The 15,773-nt window shown below is 42.5% G+C and overlaps 1 protein-coding gene across 2 annotated transcripts; it reads right to left on the bottom strand.

The window, feature by feature from the left end:
* Window positions 1–710: 710 nt before the first annotated feature.
* On the bottom strand, window positions 711–4,962 carry LOC120698663 (MLO-like protein 1). 2 transcript variants are annotated; one of them, XM_039982369.1, is made up of 14 exons: window positions 4,748–4,962; window positions 4,595–4,652; window positions 4,252–4,496; window positions 3,959–4,075; window positions 3,813–3,870; window positions 3,499–3,590; window positions 2,332–2,406; window positions 2,160–2,248; window positions 2,003–2,052; window positions 1,801–1,841; window positions 1,433–1,642; window positions 1,250–1,317; window positions 1,076–1,136; window positions 717–990 (listed from the first exon to the last, which is right to left on the bottom strand). In XM_039982369.1, exons 1-14 carry the CDS (start codon window positions 4,865–4,867, stop codon window positions 880–882), a joined length of 1,395 nt encoding a protein of 464 aa, XP_039838303.1. In that variant the 5' UTR covers window positions 4,868–4,962; the 3' UTR covers window positions 717–879. The 2 variants fall into 2 exon arrangements, with proteins under 2 accessions (XP_039838304.1, XP_039838303.1); XM_039982370.1 differs by lacking the exon at window positions 1,250–1,317 and having other exon boundaries at window positions 711–990.
* Window positions 4,963–15,773: the final 10,811 nt, after the last annotated feature.

Genomic DNA, 15,773 nt, shown 5'->3' with positions numbered 1-15,773 from the left:
GCACATTTTATGGTGTTGAAACATCTGGGTCTTGTTGAACTCTGTTTCTTATTTACACAAATTTGGTCAAAGCCTCATGCTGCTGCTGGTGTCATTGCAATCAATGGCTTTGTTAATGATATTGTTACTCATGCAACCACAGCTTTAGAGCATACTATCGCTCTACAGATACGCCAAATTGATGTCTACTCATCCGATGGTGGTTGTTTTACTGAAGTTGATCAAATGGTGTAAAGCTGTAAACGGGGACTGAAGCGGTTGTGGCCATTGTTGGCTTGGTGTGATGACTGGCTTTTCATTGTTGTGCTTTTCTCCTTGATATTACTGATGAGTACTGTCCGAGCTTCATGATGCAACAGCATCCACTGGCAAGCTTGTGTCCTATTTGCCAAATGAGAATTCTCTCGAGAATTTAGCGAGATGTGCAGGTGGCAGAATTTTGTGGCACGAGGTATGATGGTGAAAGATTTTTGGCTCTTGTTGATTTTCTGTGGCACTGGTGGTATGATGTTGGAAACTTCGGCTCTAGTTGAATCAATGAATTTTGTTCCTACCTTACCCCAACTTGGTCCCATCAAAACCAGAGGAGAGCTGCTGCTGTTGCTATCAGTCTCGTGCGAGAATCCGATCGCTGTCGAGCTGCTCCTAGAGTGTTCCATTCTGGTGTGTGGTGTTACCACTGCGCAGCCATTGTCAGATTTGCAACAAACTAAAAATGAGGCATCATCATCAAAAGTATCAGGTTCAGGATCATCTGAGTAAATTTTGATGCCGATGACTACTTGTGAGATTACAGATAGATCAGCACCATTTATGGCTGCTGTGAGTGAAGCTGTATGAGAAAATTATGTCACGTCTATGCCTTACAACGCAGGAAAACTACACATGATGCGAGCCCAGCCCTGATTTCTTCTTGGCCTTCTCCGCCCAGCCCAGGACGCCCTGCTGCACGTGCTCGTTGAAGATCTCCTTCTTGTAGTAGCTCCCCATCTTCGAGCACAGAGGGTACACCATTGATCAGTGTTTTGAGGATAACAATTGTACACGACATCGAAGAAGAACACCGATGACGCACCTGGGTTACAATTGCATACAGAGGCAGGGTGCTGTAGCTGCAGAGAAGCTGGATGACGATCCTGCAAGCACAAGGATGGGTGCAGGAGTCAGAAGAACACACTCATGTGTTTTGGTCGTCAATACCGTCCTTAGTTCCTGCGAGATGCAAGAAATTGGAGGGCAGGTGAATTACCCTAGAACGAGCCTTGGCACCAAGAAACCGACATGGTCCATGAAGCAGGAGTGTAATCCATAGGTCATCTGGAGAAAGGAAAGATGATAGCCGTTACGCGATGAACGATGTTGTGTTCAGCCATGGCGTCTGAGCTGAGCAGTGAGCACACTTTGGAGATGGTGTGCCACAATGGTTACTTACCAGTATCCAGAAGAAGAATGAGAGCTCAAATGCGTTCTGGAAGAGGATGAAGTGGATCAGGTGCAGGACGATTCGTGGCTGCCCGAACCAGAAGTGCTCGTCTGATGGCTTCACAACCAAATCGCCCTCGACCGCCGTCTGCCTCGCGGCTACATCGTAGGCAAGCGAAGCGATGATGTGCTCCAGCTTGGTGCCAACAGCCAGCAGAAGCTGCAAGAAGTACGCAAGTGCAACTGACTGTAATAAGGACCTAGTCCTGGATGCTAAGGCAGTGTGGTCAAGGAGGATCATTCACAGCATGATTCTGTTTGTTCTGACTTCTGACTATGTAAAAGGACTCTGAATCAACATGCTACATATGTACTTACAACAAGGGGAAGAAAAGCCATCCAAAAATATGTGTGCCAACCTGCAGATTGACAAAATGGGATGAGTTGAACTACTGAAATATTACTTCAAAATTACTTTTTTCAAAGGTTAAAAGGCAAACTGGTTCTGCAAGAAGGCTGTTCAGGAACAGCAGAAACCATAAAGTTTTTTTTTTCCGTAAAGACTGAAATGTAGATTTACCATTGACATTCAGCAACAGAAATATCACCACGAACATCCACAAGCTCCAGCTGAAAGGAGATAGAAACAGTATATATGTCTGATCAAGTAAATATATTGACTCGCAAAAAGGTATGATTATGTTTAATAAAAGAACATATAACGTTATTTGGATTACCTTGTACTGACTATTTTCTTAAAATCAGACTCTAAAGCTCTCATCATGTATCTATGGAAATCAAATTTTGGATTTCCGCGGCAGTGAGTCTGCAACACAAAAGAATGCATGTTTATATATACAGGGAAAGGACACTACAGCAACTACCAGCTAAAAATCAAATGATGCTTACCATGATAAAACCAAGACGCATTGCGGTGTAGTCTGATTTAGCTACTGAACCATAGAACTGCTTAACAAATGATTGCTGTGAAAAGGGTGAAAAGAAAAGGCTGATTAGTTCACCAACAGACTATATATACTCTGCAAGCATTAACACATTAATACCAGCTGAATGACGACCCTACTAGTACAAGGATGGATGGATCGGAGGAGTCAGAAGAACACGCTCATGTGTTGTTGCAAGCAAAGGGCAGCGCACGTGATGTAGTCATGTCGAGGTGAGAATGAGAAGAGTTCGGCGGGCCGGCAGCCAGTGACATGCTTTGGCTGCTAAGCATGTTCTATACCAGCTATAGCCTACAGGGTTTAGGATGGGCGGGTGTTTTTTTTTTCGAGTTAACAGTTAAGGATGGGCTGGTGTTGATGTATATGGATGGGCCTCAGCTTCACATGGGCACTGAAACGAGACACTGTCACACGTATCGGGCAGCGGAGCCAAAAACACCTGCGTTGTGATTGAAAATTCTTTGCTGCTTACTTGTTTATTCAGAGCTTGATTAATCTCTTCGCCTACAACCCAAATTCCTAAAACACAGCGCGCGTTACGCTGTGAGTTGGTGATTGATTTCTTCGCTGGAGACAAGGAACAGGGCATCACCTCGTGATGTGATTTAATTCAGCCGTCACATGATCGCCAAAAATTTGCATCTTGTTGGCCGCATGCAAGGGAGAAAGACAAGGGCACAAGGCTACCCTTTGAAGGTAATGTAATCATCTAGGGTGTTTGCTTGCTTTAAGATTTGTGCATTTTTTTTTCAAAAGAGGAGCACTGGAGCAAATCTCATCAAGTGATTGGCGATTTGGCGTAGCTGCACCGAAAAAAATTGTGTATGCCAAACTGACAGCTCAGATAGTACAGAACTACGAAATGAGTCCTTTGGAATAGTGACGTCGTATATAATTGTAACATAACAAATCTGTAATACTACTAAACTAATTTTCAAGACAGACCTAATCATACCATCTTCAAATGTCCTTTTTTTTGGGAAAAAAGTTTCTACTCTACATAGTTTTTTTAAAAAAATATTGAAATATCACTTTTTTCTACTGCGAGTATATAAAACTTTGTAGTATACAAAAAGGATATGGCAGTTGCGAACGTGAGTGCGTCACTTACCAGCCAAGACAATGTCATAGAATCTTTGCCAATCCCCTTGTAATGCTCCCTAACGAATGAAACTTGATGCATAGGTAGCACCTTCTTAGGTCCTGCAATTTCATAGGAATTATTTATAAGACCCACAGCAAATAAGCAGATCTCTTTTCTTGTGACAAAACAAACATTTATGTTCCTTGAGAAGAAAACAAACGTGTCATAAAAGACAGCTTTTGCTTTAGGATTTGTCCGTTCCTGTGGTAACGGAACAAAAACGCTGCTTCAATTCAAGCCACATGAATATGAGCAACAACCAGCTAGGTCCTGATAGGTACCGTTTCCTGCATCATTGTTTTGCTGAATTTCCTCCTCCCACTGTTTCCATTTGTGTATCTGGGTAACAAATAAACACAGCACGTAATCAGCAGCAGCCGGTAAGAGCGACGTACAAGAGTTCTGCGCTTAACCGCGGCCTGTTTACCTTTGCACCTCCCAGAAGCATAGTCGTAGCACTGAAGAAGACATGCGCCACAGCCAGAACAAATATGAAGATGTGCAGCTGATGCAAGGCTTCTTCCGACAGCAGTGGAACTTTTCCCTGTCAAAACAAATCGCAACAGTTGTTACTACACATTGCTTGATGTTTTCATTATTAGTATTGTTTCCATAAAACATAGACAGCAGATATATTTAACTATTTGCAGAAAATCCATGTATGAACGATGAGTTTTATCTGAATCGCATGGTTCTTCAGTCCAGTCAGTTCATCATCACCTCCTTCTGGCAGAGCCCGGCCTCGGCTCCAGCCCCGCCCTCGCTGAGCACCCGTGCCCTGCTGATCCCGGCGAGGATATCGGCGGCGCTGAAACGCGCGGCGACCCCCGCAGGCTGCTGGTGATCGCCCCCCGCCTTCTGGCACGGCAGCATGTAGTCCGTCCAGCTGGGAGGGATGCACGTCCGCTGGATCGTCCCCTGGAGCACCGTCATCAGCAGGGAGATGAACCCCAGCAGCATCAGCTCTGCATGCATCACACCAGCAGAAAGAAGAGCTCAACATTTTGTTTTCCTCGCCCAGTTAAATTGAATTTCAGACATCTGTGGAGAGAAGGGGGGGTACCTTCTTTGACCTTGAGGAGCGCCTCGTAGAGCGACCTCTGATCGTTCTTCTTGAGCGTCTGCAGCATCCATGAGATGCCTATCATCGGCGGCGTCACCAGGAATTGAAACAGATGGCAAGTAATATACTCCGGCAAGCCCAGAGTCTACGTACCTTGCCGAGGTGATGGAGGCCACGCTCGGCGGCGAGGGAGATGAGCACGATGATCGAGCAGACCGCCGCCACGATCCACGTCGGCGTGAACTGCAGCGCCGCCTCCTCGGCCTCCGCCATCGTCCTCTCCTCTCCTCTCCCTCGCCTCGCCCCTTCAATTCCTCTCCCAGCAAAGGCTAGCTGCTCTAGCTGTGACTGCGCGCGCTTCTTCTCTCTGCTGTTACGTTCGTTTATACCGTCCCAGAAGCACGTGGGGCCCTCGCCAGTCTATGGAGGTTGCTCGCGGTGGGGCCCGCGGCGCAAGGCGCGAACGGAATCGAAGAGCTTTCAGGTGGGCCCGGGAATATGTGAGACCTGTGGATCCGGATCAAGGTTCTAAATAGCGGGCTAAGGGGTTTAGCGGCTAGACTCTAAAAAACAGCTAATAGCGGGTTAAATAAGGCTATAGCGGCTAAATTATACATGAGTTCAAATAGCGGTATTATGTCTAAATAGCTATAGCGGATTACAGCGGAAATTATAGCGAGAGATTTAAAACTTTGATCTGGATGGAGAGAGGGGCCGAGCCGGTATCTGCGTCCCAGAGGTTCACACCACCGGTGGTGGATGCGGCGGCAAGGATGGAGGCCACATGTATGCATCAGAGACCAAAATTATTTTCTTTTGCAAAATACATATACATATGTAGACAAATACGGCCACGCACATATATACGCTTATGTGTTCTACTCCTGTAGACGAGTTCGATAAATTAGGTCGACAGATCTTAAGATTGATCGATCAAGTCGTCGCACCTGTACAAATTCACTATCGAAGGTCGCGTCCCGTGACGCTAATAGATAATTAGCTGAAACCATGTTGGGTTAGCTGAAATCAGAATCTTGCCAATATTAAAAAAAATGCAAGGTGAATATATTGCCAACAAGATCTTAAATTTTCTCCCTACAAAAAGATCTTAATTTTTTTACGAGCTACTATAGATTGTTTTCTTACACATGTTTTTTTTTGGAAATGTCTATGTATGACTTTTCTCAAGTCTGTTATAATTAGCCTAAAAAACAACCTTGCCACAACAGTGTGTGGGTATGAACAAACAAGTACAAATGTTTAGCAAGATATTGTTGGATCCTGAACGAAAGATATTTTCTTCGGTACATATGATGTTTGACATTTTCCCCTTTTGTACGGATAATGATCTTTTGCTTTTTTTTTTACTCTCAATTTTTTAGTTACAAGGATCCGATCGAAGAAGCATGCGCGCATACCACTAAGCGCGCCTCGTATACTCCCATGGGTAGATGGCATATATATAGGATCATCCAATTCACATGGATGGGGGATAGTCATATATATGCATCCTATTCAACTGGAGCCCATCATCCCAGGTGAGCTAGACCTTTTTTTTTTCTCTTAGGGAGATTAATTAATCCTAGTTAATTTATTTGGAATCATGGGACTGCATCACATCTTCATGCATTTGTCATAAATACAGTTGTAAGTGGAGTCTTGATCGAATAAATTATCCTGTGATGTGATCGTGTGATGCATGTGTGACCAATGAACTTGCATTGTTTGCTGGAGTCCACGTCTTAGCCTCTTAAGTGTTGATCTCTCTAATATTATTAAATATCGACCATTGTACTGTAGCAATTAGATAGACTAAGAAATTAAAGGCTAACTGTAGGTCAATGCCAACAGACTATGTTTTATATCTCTTTCATGTCATATACTCCCTGCGTCCCACAAAGAGTGTAGTTTTAGCATTCAAATTTTGTACCACAAAGAGTGTAGTTTTAGCATTCAAATTTTGTACCACAAAGAGTGTAGTTTTAGCTTGCAAGTAATACCAAGTACCAAGAAAATATTGCATAGGAAAACATATAGAGCCAATCAAATATTTAGTAGATATTATTTTTCTAGTTCCAATGCATATGCATTCATTGAGAATCCAAAAGATGAAATAAATAACACGGTTTTCAATTACAATTGGTAGAAGTAGTTAGGGGGTAACAAAGTCATTTCTTTGGATGGATAATGTGTCTGAAATTTTCTAAAACTACACTCTTTGCGGGATGGAGGGAGTACGCAATAATATAATGCGACCTTTTACTAGCTAAGAATATTAGGAACGGTTAGACAACGATTGTCTATAAATATTTATCATATATATCACATAACACAACACTATAGATAACTCATACGAGTTGTTTATTAATCATAAGATTACTTTTCAATATAACTCTATATTAGTTTTGCCAAGTGCTAATGTTTCATGTAATGCAGAGAGATTGATTTGGTAATTAACTTACATCGAATCATTATGCGACTGGCTGACCGCATCTTAAGTATGTCATGCATGACGTATTCTTTCTAGGTCCTCATTTTTTATGTAGCCTTGATCAAATTAGTAGGTCATAGTCTGATGACTGGGATAATTAAGCGATCCAGTCAGGAATTAAATGGCAGTTCACAGCTATGCTTGTCAGAAAAAACTAGCACTGTTTGACGGAACTCACATGCATCTTCGCGATAGATGCCTTCCAATATATTAAAGGACGACGACCTTATGCAGACAAACTAAGAAAAAAAAACTAAAGCCACTCTTAATGGAAATTTCATAAGTATTAAATAACATGCTACATTAGTATTTTTCTAACTTTGCAGTGTCATTATGAGAAGAGATGAGGAAGAGTTTTTCGTGTAAGATGACCATGTCATCATGAAACCCAGCTGGCAGAATTTCTAAGTCCAGTCTTGGTGAATGTACAATGAAAATGTTCACTAACGCTAGCGTAACCCTGACTCGCTCCAAGAAATCTTTGCTTAGTCTCTATTAGATTAGTCTCAGTGCACAGTTTCATGGCATAGTTACAAACACCGAGAAGAACTAGGTAACTATGCCGGCTAAGTTTCATGGGATGAAACTTCTCTCTCATCGTAAGAAACTCTCTCCTCTCTTCTTGTCATGTCAACAAAATTGATGATGTGACATAAAGTTTAATACCACGAAACTCTCCATAAAACCCTCGTTGAGATAGTCCTTTAGGCCACATTTATTGGTCCAAGAAAAATGTTCTTCACATGATCCGATGTCATCATTTTAATCATATTAATAGCTTAGATCAATCTCAGTGGGAGTGTTATAGGAGTGTCATGGACATTAAATATGCTAATATGTACCAATAGTACGAGGAGAGAGGAGTGTTATGAAATGTGAGAGGAGTATTATGAAATGTGAGAGGAGTATTATCACCATGACACTCCACTGGCATAGTTTTTAAGTTTCCAGTCTTGGTAACTATGTCAATGATACTCCCACTGAGACTGGCCATGTTGTATCTTTCCATTAATTTTATGTATGTACAATGCATGTCCCATCATGTTCGGTTGCAATTAATTTGAGGGAACACAAATAGTCAACCGATTAGTGATCCATGCAACTGATAGGTACTCGACAAGTACTATATGAGTAGACAGAACTTTATTTTCCCAAGAGTAAAGATTAGGCGACAAACTAATCCGATGTCCACAAATTTAAGATTTTCTTATTCTATACTCCATGTTTGATTGGAGACCTCTATATTTTGCTACTGGTATGCTATCAAAAAATTTAATTAGACAGTCAATGTATTAACCTGTCTCCTCTCATTGTAAAAATCAATTGATGATCTAACATAGAGCTTAAACTTCACATATCCACAAAAACTCCATGTCCTCTAGAATTGATACAAGTCCTTGCTAGAGTTATTATGCTATTTTGTTAAGCCATCTTCCTCTGAGTTATATGAATATAAGGCATACTTTTTACAAGAAGCTATTAGGACCATGATGTGACTTATTATAAACATGCAATAATATTGTAACCAGTAGACACATATCGCTACAAAATATTTTTTTTGAGAAAGTGAAAATCGTACCAAAAGTCAGCAAAAACTCAAAAAATCATCGACATTGAAGAAAAATCAATCTAGCATGAGCATAGTTTTTTAGAAAAACTTATAAATTCTTATCTACATTATTACTCTCTCGTGAACTAGTTGATGATAAGTTACATACTTGCATGCCTATTAGTTATGTATCCCCTGCATCCACAAAAGAATGCAATTCTCGTTTTTGATAAGTCAAACAGTTAAACTTTTACTAAAATAATAGCATCCATGATACAAAATAAATATCATAGATTAGCTATAGAATATATTTTTATAACAAATTTATTTGGAGACATAAGCATTAATATTATTTACTATAAATTTGATCGAACTAGAACTAATTTGACCGGCACGAATCCCATAATTGCATTCTTTCATTGACGGAGGAAGTATTTATAACTTCAAATTTTTATGTAGAAGAGTAAGGCAAGTGTAACACCCCAGGTGTTTAATTAGTTAAACCAGGGTCATTAGCATCAAATCCTGCACCCTTAATCAAGAAACGTCGAAATAAATGCATGTGTATGTATGCGTGTGTATGTGTATATGTGCATAGCTCGGAAACCTTAAATAATTTTTAATCCAATGCAAGTGTGCATATGATTTTGAGTTGGCATGTCACTAACATCACGATAAATCAAAGTCTAATTGAAATCAAAGTGAGGAAGTGAAGTTTAGCACATGAAATAACCAATCATTTGCATCAAGGTTTTAAAGGTTTAAATTGTTTTCTTTTCAAGTTTTAAATGAATGTTCTTAGAGAATAATTTCAAAAACTTAGCTCAAACAAAATTTTGCCCAAAACCAAAGTTGTAGCATTTTTGATGTGAAACAACTTTCATGTGCGAATAATTTCGAGTTTCCGTACAAAAGTCGAAGAAAATTTGAATTTAAATCGAATCGGGTGTTAACGTACATTTGTCGGGTTTTCAAATTAACTTTTGATTTGAGTTTCAAACAAGTTGGTGCCTGAAACGAAAAGTATAGAATTTGAAATTCTCTACAACTTTCGTATTCAAGGTTTTCCATGTTTCAAAAGGAATTTTTGAGAAAAATTCGAATTTGAATCAAATCTCTATTTCTCTCTCTCCCTCCCCTGTTTTCTGCCGAGCCGAGGTCGCCGTCGAGTTAAGGCCGCCGGGCACGCGCCGTGCTCTCCCCGCGCCCCGTCCTTGGCTCCTCCGCGAAGCCTCTCGGCCTCTCCACGCGGCGCCATCTCCTTGCATGCACGCCGAGGACTGCCGTCGGCGTGCCACGGCGACGAACGAGCCGAGCAGTGCCGTGCACCTTTTCCCCAACCCGCTCGCGCCCTCGCCTGGCTCTTTTCCCTCCCCTTGCTGCGCAAACGGGTCTCCTCCCTCCCCCTCTGCTCCCCTCCCTACTCCACGCGCCGAGCCGAGCCCTCCGCGGCGTCCAGAGCCGCCGCCGCCTGCCATTTGCGCCGCCCATCCCTAGGCTCCCGCGGAGCTCCCTCCTCCGGCCTTCCTCGCGCCCATTCAACCCCGCAGCTAGCACCCCCACCCTCCGTTGGTGCTCCCCGACCCACTCGCCGACGCCCAAGCCCGCCGGAACGCCGCCGCCGCAAGCCCAGTCCACCGCCGGTCGCCTCTCTCCGCGGCGCCGCCCGCTCCGGCCATCCCAGCCCCAACCGAGGCCATCCCGAGGTAGAGCTCGCTCTCCTCTTGCTTTTCCCCCACCGGGCCCTCGCCGCCGACGACCCCAAGCGCCGGAATCCGGCCGCCCGAAGCTCCCCTGTTTCAAACCCCAGCCAAGGACCTCGGGTTGAAATTCAAGAAAGTCCAGGGGGTTGTTTGAATAGACTGTGACTCAGATGAATAGTGCTGTAGGGACTCCTTTGTAATTTTTAGCTGTAAACTTTGAAATTCAATAGAAATTCGTAGAAAATTCGTAAAATAGAAAATCCAGTTGTTCTGGAATCCTTATGAAAATATATATGCAGTAGAATCATAATATGATGGTTGTTAGTTGAAACGTTTTGCTGGAAAATTAGTTTTATGTTACTAGGTGCATAAAGGCTAGTTGTTTATTCTTTTCTTAATTATTTCTTGAAACCTTGTTATGCTCTGAAATTTTTATGGTGGTTTGTTCATGTGACACTAGTGTTTCTATATAAATTTTATGGTCATTTCTCTTGTGTAGCTAATTCTTTGATTTAATCCTTGTTTAGTATACTTTAATTATGATAAATAGTTTACTTTCATAATAAATCATGAAAATATTTCTGAGTATTACTTTTGCATAGTTTAGCTGGTCCATGATGTTTGAATCCAAGTTCATGACTAGAACAGGATCTAAAAATTAATCTTGTTGAACTGATGTATGTTTTGTTTATTTTCTCCTATTTATTTCTGGGCATAATAAATACTGAAAAATTCACAGTAGCTAATTAATCTATTTTTAGACCTACGGTTAAAGTTTGAGATTGTTTTATACTCTGGTCTAACCTGTATAATTCAATCTTGTTCTAGGAGTTGTCTGATTACATGAATTGTTCTGGATTTTTGGCTGCAGGTTTTGGAATGAATTTTGCAGGATAGCTATTTATGTTTACCTTATGTTTGATGTAATTTTTGTTTAATTTAATACTATATGTGTGCTGAGTTGTTGATTTATTAACCAACCATGATTTAATTGCTTTATGAAGCTACTCCCACTTGTTTAGGAGTTTAGTCTAGCTTTCTTGTGCTGTTGATCATGATGTCTTGTGTAGTTAGATAGGTTATATTACTACTCTATAAATGATTGCCCAGTAAAATATGAATGAAAATGTTTCACTCTTTAACTTCGGGTTTTGTTTGCGTTACACCGTTATTGTGAAATAATTCATAAATTCCTACCATCACAACGACTTACCCATGTGCATTGCATCTCATATAGATACTACTACTCTCGCTGACGGAACTTACGAGCTGGTGCCCGAGTCCGAGAGTGAGCAGCGCGAAGCTCAAGTTAATCTAACTGAAGCTGCGCAAGACCCGAACCCGATTTCGGAAGAGCCCAGATCCAGTTACGCCCAGGAAGGCAAGCCCCGGAGCATGTCCTACTATTTTTAAATTTATGCAACTTATTATTGTTCCTATCTATTTGTGCATTTAAGTTTACAGGAGTTGACTGGAACCTTAGTTGCATAATCCTAGGTACCGATGTTTGAACACTAGTATGTGTAGGTCGTTAGTTGGCTATGCTAATATTTCGGTAGAAGTCGAGTGATTTCCTGTCACTCGCGAGAATTATAGGAGTTGGATGTTTACTACCTGCTGCAACTATAAGGCCTACGGGCGGGACTGTGGTACTTGGGATGTCCCGTCTGTTTAGTGAAATGTGATAAGGCCGCAGTGTGTGGTAGTGGTAGTTAAGCGTTTGAACGTACTAAACACATGCCGAGAATATGGTAATCGGTAAGCTTAAGTACCTGATTGGCCCGGCAAGTGGACTTCTCCCTCACCTTCTTTGAACGTCGTTTCTCATGCGCGCACATGCGGGTGCAGAGTCGTCGTACTCTGTAGTCGAGGACGGTGACCCTGATCCACAACCCGGAAAGAAAGGGGAAATGTTGCACGTGTGACTCTGGGAGTAACCACGTGACGTGTGTTTAGGTCTGCCTTGCAAGGTTAACAAATTCGATTCGAATCGTCCGCCTCTCACGGATAATGGGACTGCTTAACTCTTTTGCCACATAGAGTAAGAAGTGAAAGATGAGAATGATGAATATGGTTGATTGGTTAATAAAAGATAAATGTTATCACCATGCATGATATTGGATAGATACTCACCTAGAATGGTTAATTGAACTAGAACCTGAAAGTTAAAACCTCCAATTAAGGATCCACTCTTTATTGCTTTTCGGCAAAACAAAACCCTCAAGCCAAAAGCCTTGCATGTCTAGGTAAAGGGCTAAGTATACCCTCAGTCGGGTAAGCCTTGCTGAGTATTAGAATACTCAGCCTTGCTTGTGGCTGCCGTGTTTGAATATAGGAAGTTACCGAACTCAGCAAATGACTTTATTTGCCGAAGTGCTTGAGTAGAATACAAAGGTGTAGAATGTTAAAATACCCCTCTGTTGTCAAGAGTTGTTCTTGAAACGAACAACTTTTTGTCCATGTTGCTATATAATTCATACAAGTTTCATTGATCTGCACCTATTCTTTTGTATTTTGGGGCTTTGCATCCCACTTGCTTACGAAGGAATTTTTCTTATTCCAGATGGTGGGATCAACGCGTGGTAATCCGGAGGGTTTCGTGAACGTGAGTGGTAGCGGATCGCAGCAGCCGCCACCCCCACCACCAGGCATTGCGGAAGTCCTGGCCGCCCAGACTGAGTTGCTTCGCCAACTTGTCCAAGGGCAGCAGCGAGGTGGACACCACGCCCATCAACCACAAGCTGCTGGTTATCAGGATTTCTTTGCAACCCAGCCTCCTCTGTTCCACAAGACAGAAGAACCACTGGATGTGGATGCTTGGATTCGCACAATCGAGTCCAAGTTTGCACTACTTCCGGTGCCATGTTCTGAGGAAAATAAGACTCTCTTTGCCGCACAACAGCTTCGCGGTTCTGCTCGTCTTTGGTGGGACAACTACCATGGCATGCTCCCGGCCGATCATGTTGTTACTTGGAACGAATTCAAAAATGCATTTAGGGACCACCATATTCCAGAGGGTCTTATGGAAAGGAAACTGAATGAGTTCCTGGCTCTCACTCAAGGGACTCGTACGGTTATTCAATATGCCCAAGTTTTTAATGGTCTCTGTCAGTACGCGGGTTATCATGCTGACACAGATGTTAAGAAGCGTGACCGCTTTCGCAGAGGACTCAATACCAAGCTCAGGGAACGTCTGAATCCCATTAGGGTCGACACATATAATGAGTTGGTTAATCTGGCAATTACACAAGAAGATTGCATTGTGGCTCATCGTGCTGAGAAGAAGCGGAAGGCTCCACCTGGACCCTCGAGTGCTCAGTCACCGAGGTATCGTTTCGTGCAGAATGTTTCTCCTACAATCCCTCAGAAGGCCCCTCAGCCAGGGCGTTGGGTTATTAGGCCGCCACAGCAGCAGGGTGGAATGCGACCCCCTGTTCCTCAGCTAACTGGTCCCAGGCTAATTGCCCCACCACCAGCCCGTCCAGGCGATAAAAATCGTTGCTTCAACTGTGGGAGTTCATCTCATTTTGCCCGAGAGTATCCGCAGCCTAAGAAACAAAACCAGGGTCAAGGTTCTACTCAGAACAACCAGAACAAGGGAAGAAGGCAGACTGTTCAAGTCAGGCAAGGGCGAGTCAACTTCACCACTCTTGCAGAACTTCCTGAGGGTGCACCAGTGATGACGGGTACCTTTTCTATCCACAACAAGCCTGCAGTTATACTATTTGATTCCGGTGCATCCCATAGTTTCATTAATGCAAAATTTGGTGCAAAAGTGGGTTTGGATTTCTGTCACACAAAAGGGTCTTATATGATATCAACACCGGGTGGAAAAATTGCTTCCAATCAGATTATAAGAAACGTACCCCTTAAGCTGGGTAGTAAAATTATCAGAACTGAACTGATCCTTTTGGCACTTGAAGGCATAGATGTCATTTTGGGGATGGATTGGATGACACGACATGGAGTAGTCTTAGATATTCTTTCCCGAGTTGTGGAAATCAATTCCTCTACCCATGGAGCCACTACTCTTTATTTGCCCTCCCAAGAGTGCACCAATTCTTGCGCATATGCCACGAGCGAATCCAGAATAGAAGAAATCCCAGTGGTATGCGAGTTTGTCGATGTTTTTCCGGATGACTTGCTAGGAATGCCACCGGATAGGGACATCGAGTTTGTTATTGAGTTGCAGCCAGGCACTGCACCTATCTCAAAGAGGTCCTATAGAATGCCACCTAAGGAATTGGCTGAATTAAAAATTCAACTTCAAGAACTTCTTGACAAAGGTTTTATTTGTCCTAGTGCATCACCTTGGGGTTGTCCGGCCTTATTTGTAAAGAAAAAGGATGATAGTTTGAGATTGTGTGTGGACTACCGGCCTCTCAATGCGGTGACAATAAAAAATAAATATCCCCTTCCCCGCATTGATGTTTTATTTGATCAATTGGCTGGAGCTAGGGTGTTTTCAAAGTTGGATCTTCGTTCTGGATATCATCAGATCAAAATCCGACCCTGTGATATTCCTAAAACAGCCTTCTCTACAAGATATGGACTATATGAATATTTAGTCATGTCCTTTGGCCTCACAAATGCACCTGCATATTTCATGTACCTCATGAATTCGGTGTTCATGCCGGATCTTGACAAGTTTGTCGTGGTTTTCATTGACAACATCCTTGTTTATTCCAAGAATGAGGAGGACCATGCCAAACACTTGCGCATCGTTCTTCAACGTCTTAGAGATCATCAGTTATATACTAAGTTTTCCAAATGTGAATTTTGGTTAGACAGGGTGAAATTTTTGGGTCATACTATATCTAGTGAAGGCATAGCTGTTGATCCTAATAAGGTGCAAGAAGTGATGGACTGGAAATCTCCTGCTTTCGTTCATCAGATTCGCAGTTTTCTTGGTCTAGCTGGATATTATCGTCGATTCATTTCGGACTTCTCAAAAATTGCTAAGCCTATGACCGAACTGTTGAAGAAAGGAATCAAATTTGTCTGGGATGAAAGATGTGAGAAAGTTTTCCACACTTTAAGGGAGTTGCTGACTAAGGCCCCCGTCTTAGCTCAACATGATAATGCCAAGCCCTTTGACGTGTATTGTGACGCGTCGGGTACATGTCTTGGTTGTGTGCTCATGCAAGACAATAGAGTCATTGCCTATGCTTCACGATCTCTTCGGCCTCATGAGCAGAACTATCCCACTCATGACCTCGAGTTAGCAGCCGTCATTCATTCTCTGAAGATTTGGAGACACTATCTTATGGGCACTCATTGCAATATCTATACGGACCATAAGAGTCTCAAATATATCTTCATCCAAGCCGATCTAAATATGAGACAAAGAAGATGGTTGGAATTAATCAAAGACTACGATCTCGAGGTGCACTACCATCCGGGCAAGGCCAATGTTGTTGCGGATGCACTAAGCCA

This window comes from Panicum virgatum, chromosome 3K (assembly GCF_016808335.1).
Source record: "Panicum virgatum strain AP13 chromosome 3K, P.virgatum_v5, whole genome shotgun sequence".
NCBI classification, from domain to species: domain Eukaryota; kingdom Viridiplantae; phylum Streptophyta; class Magnoliopsida; order Poales; family Poaceae; genus Panicum; species Panicum virgatum.
The sequence above is the reverse complement of the archived record's forward strand: the minus strand, read 5'-3'. Positions and strand labels throughout refer to the sequence as shown.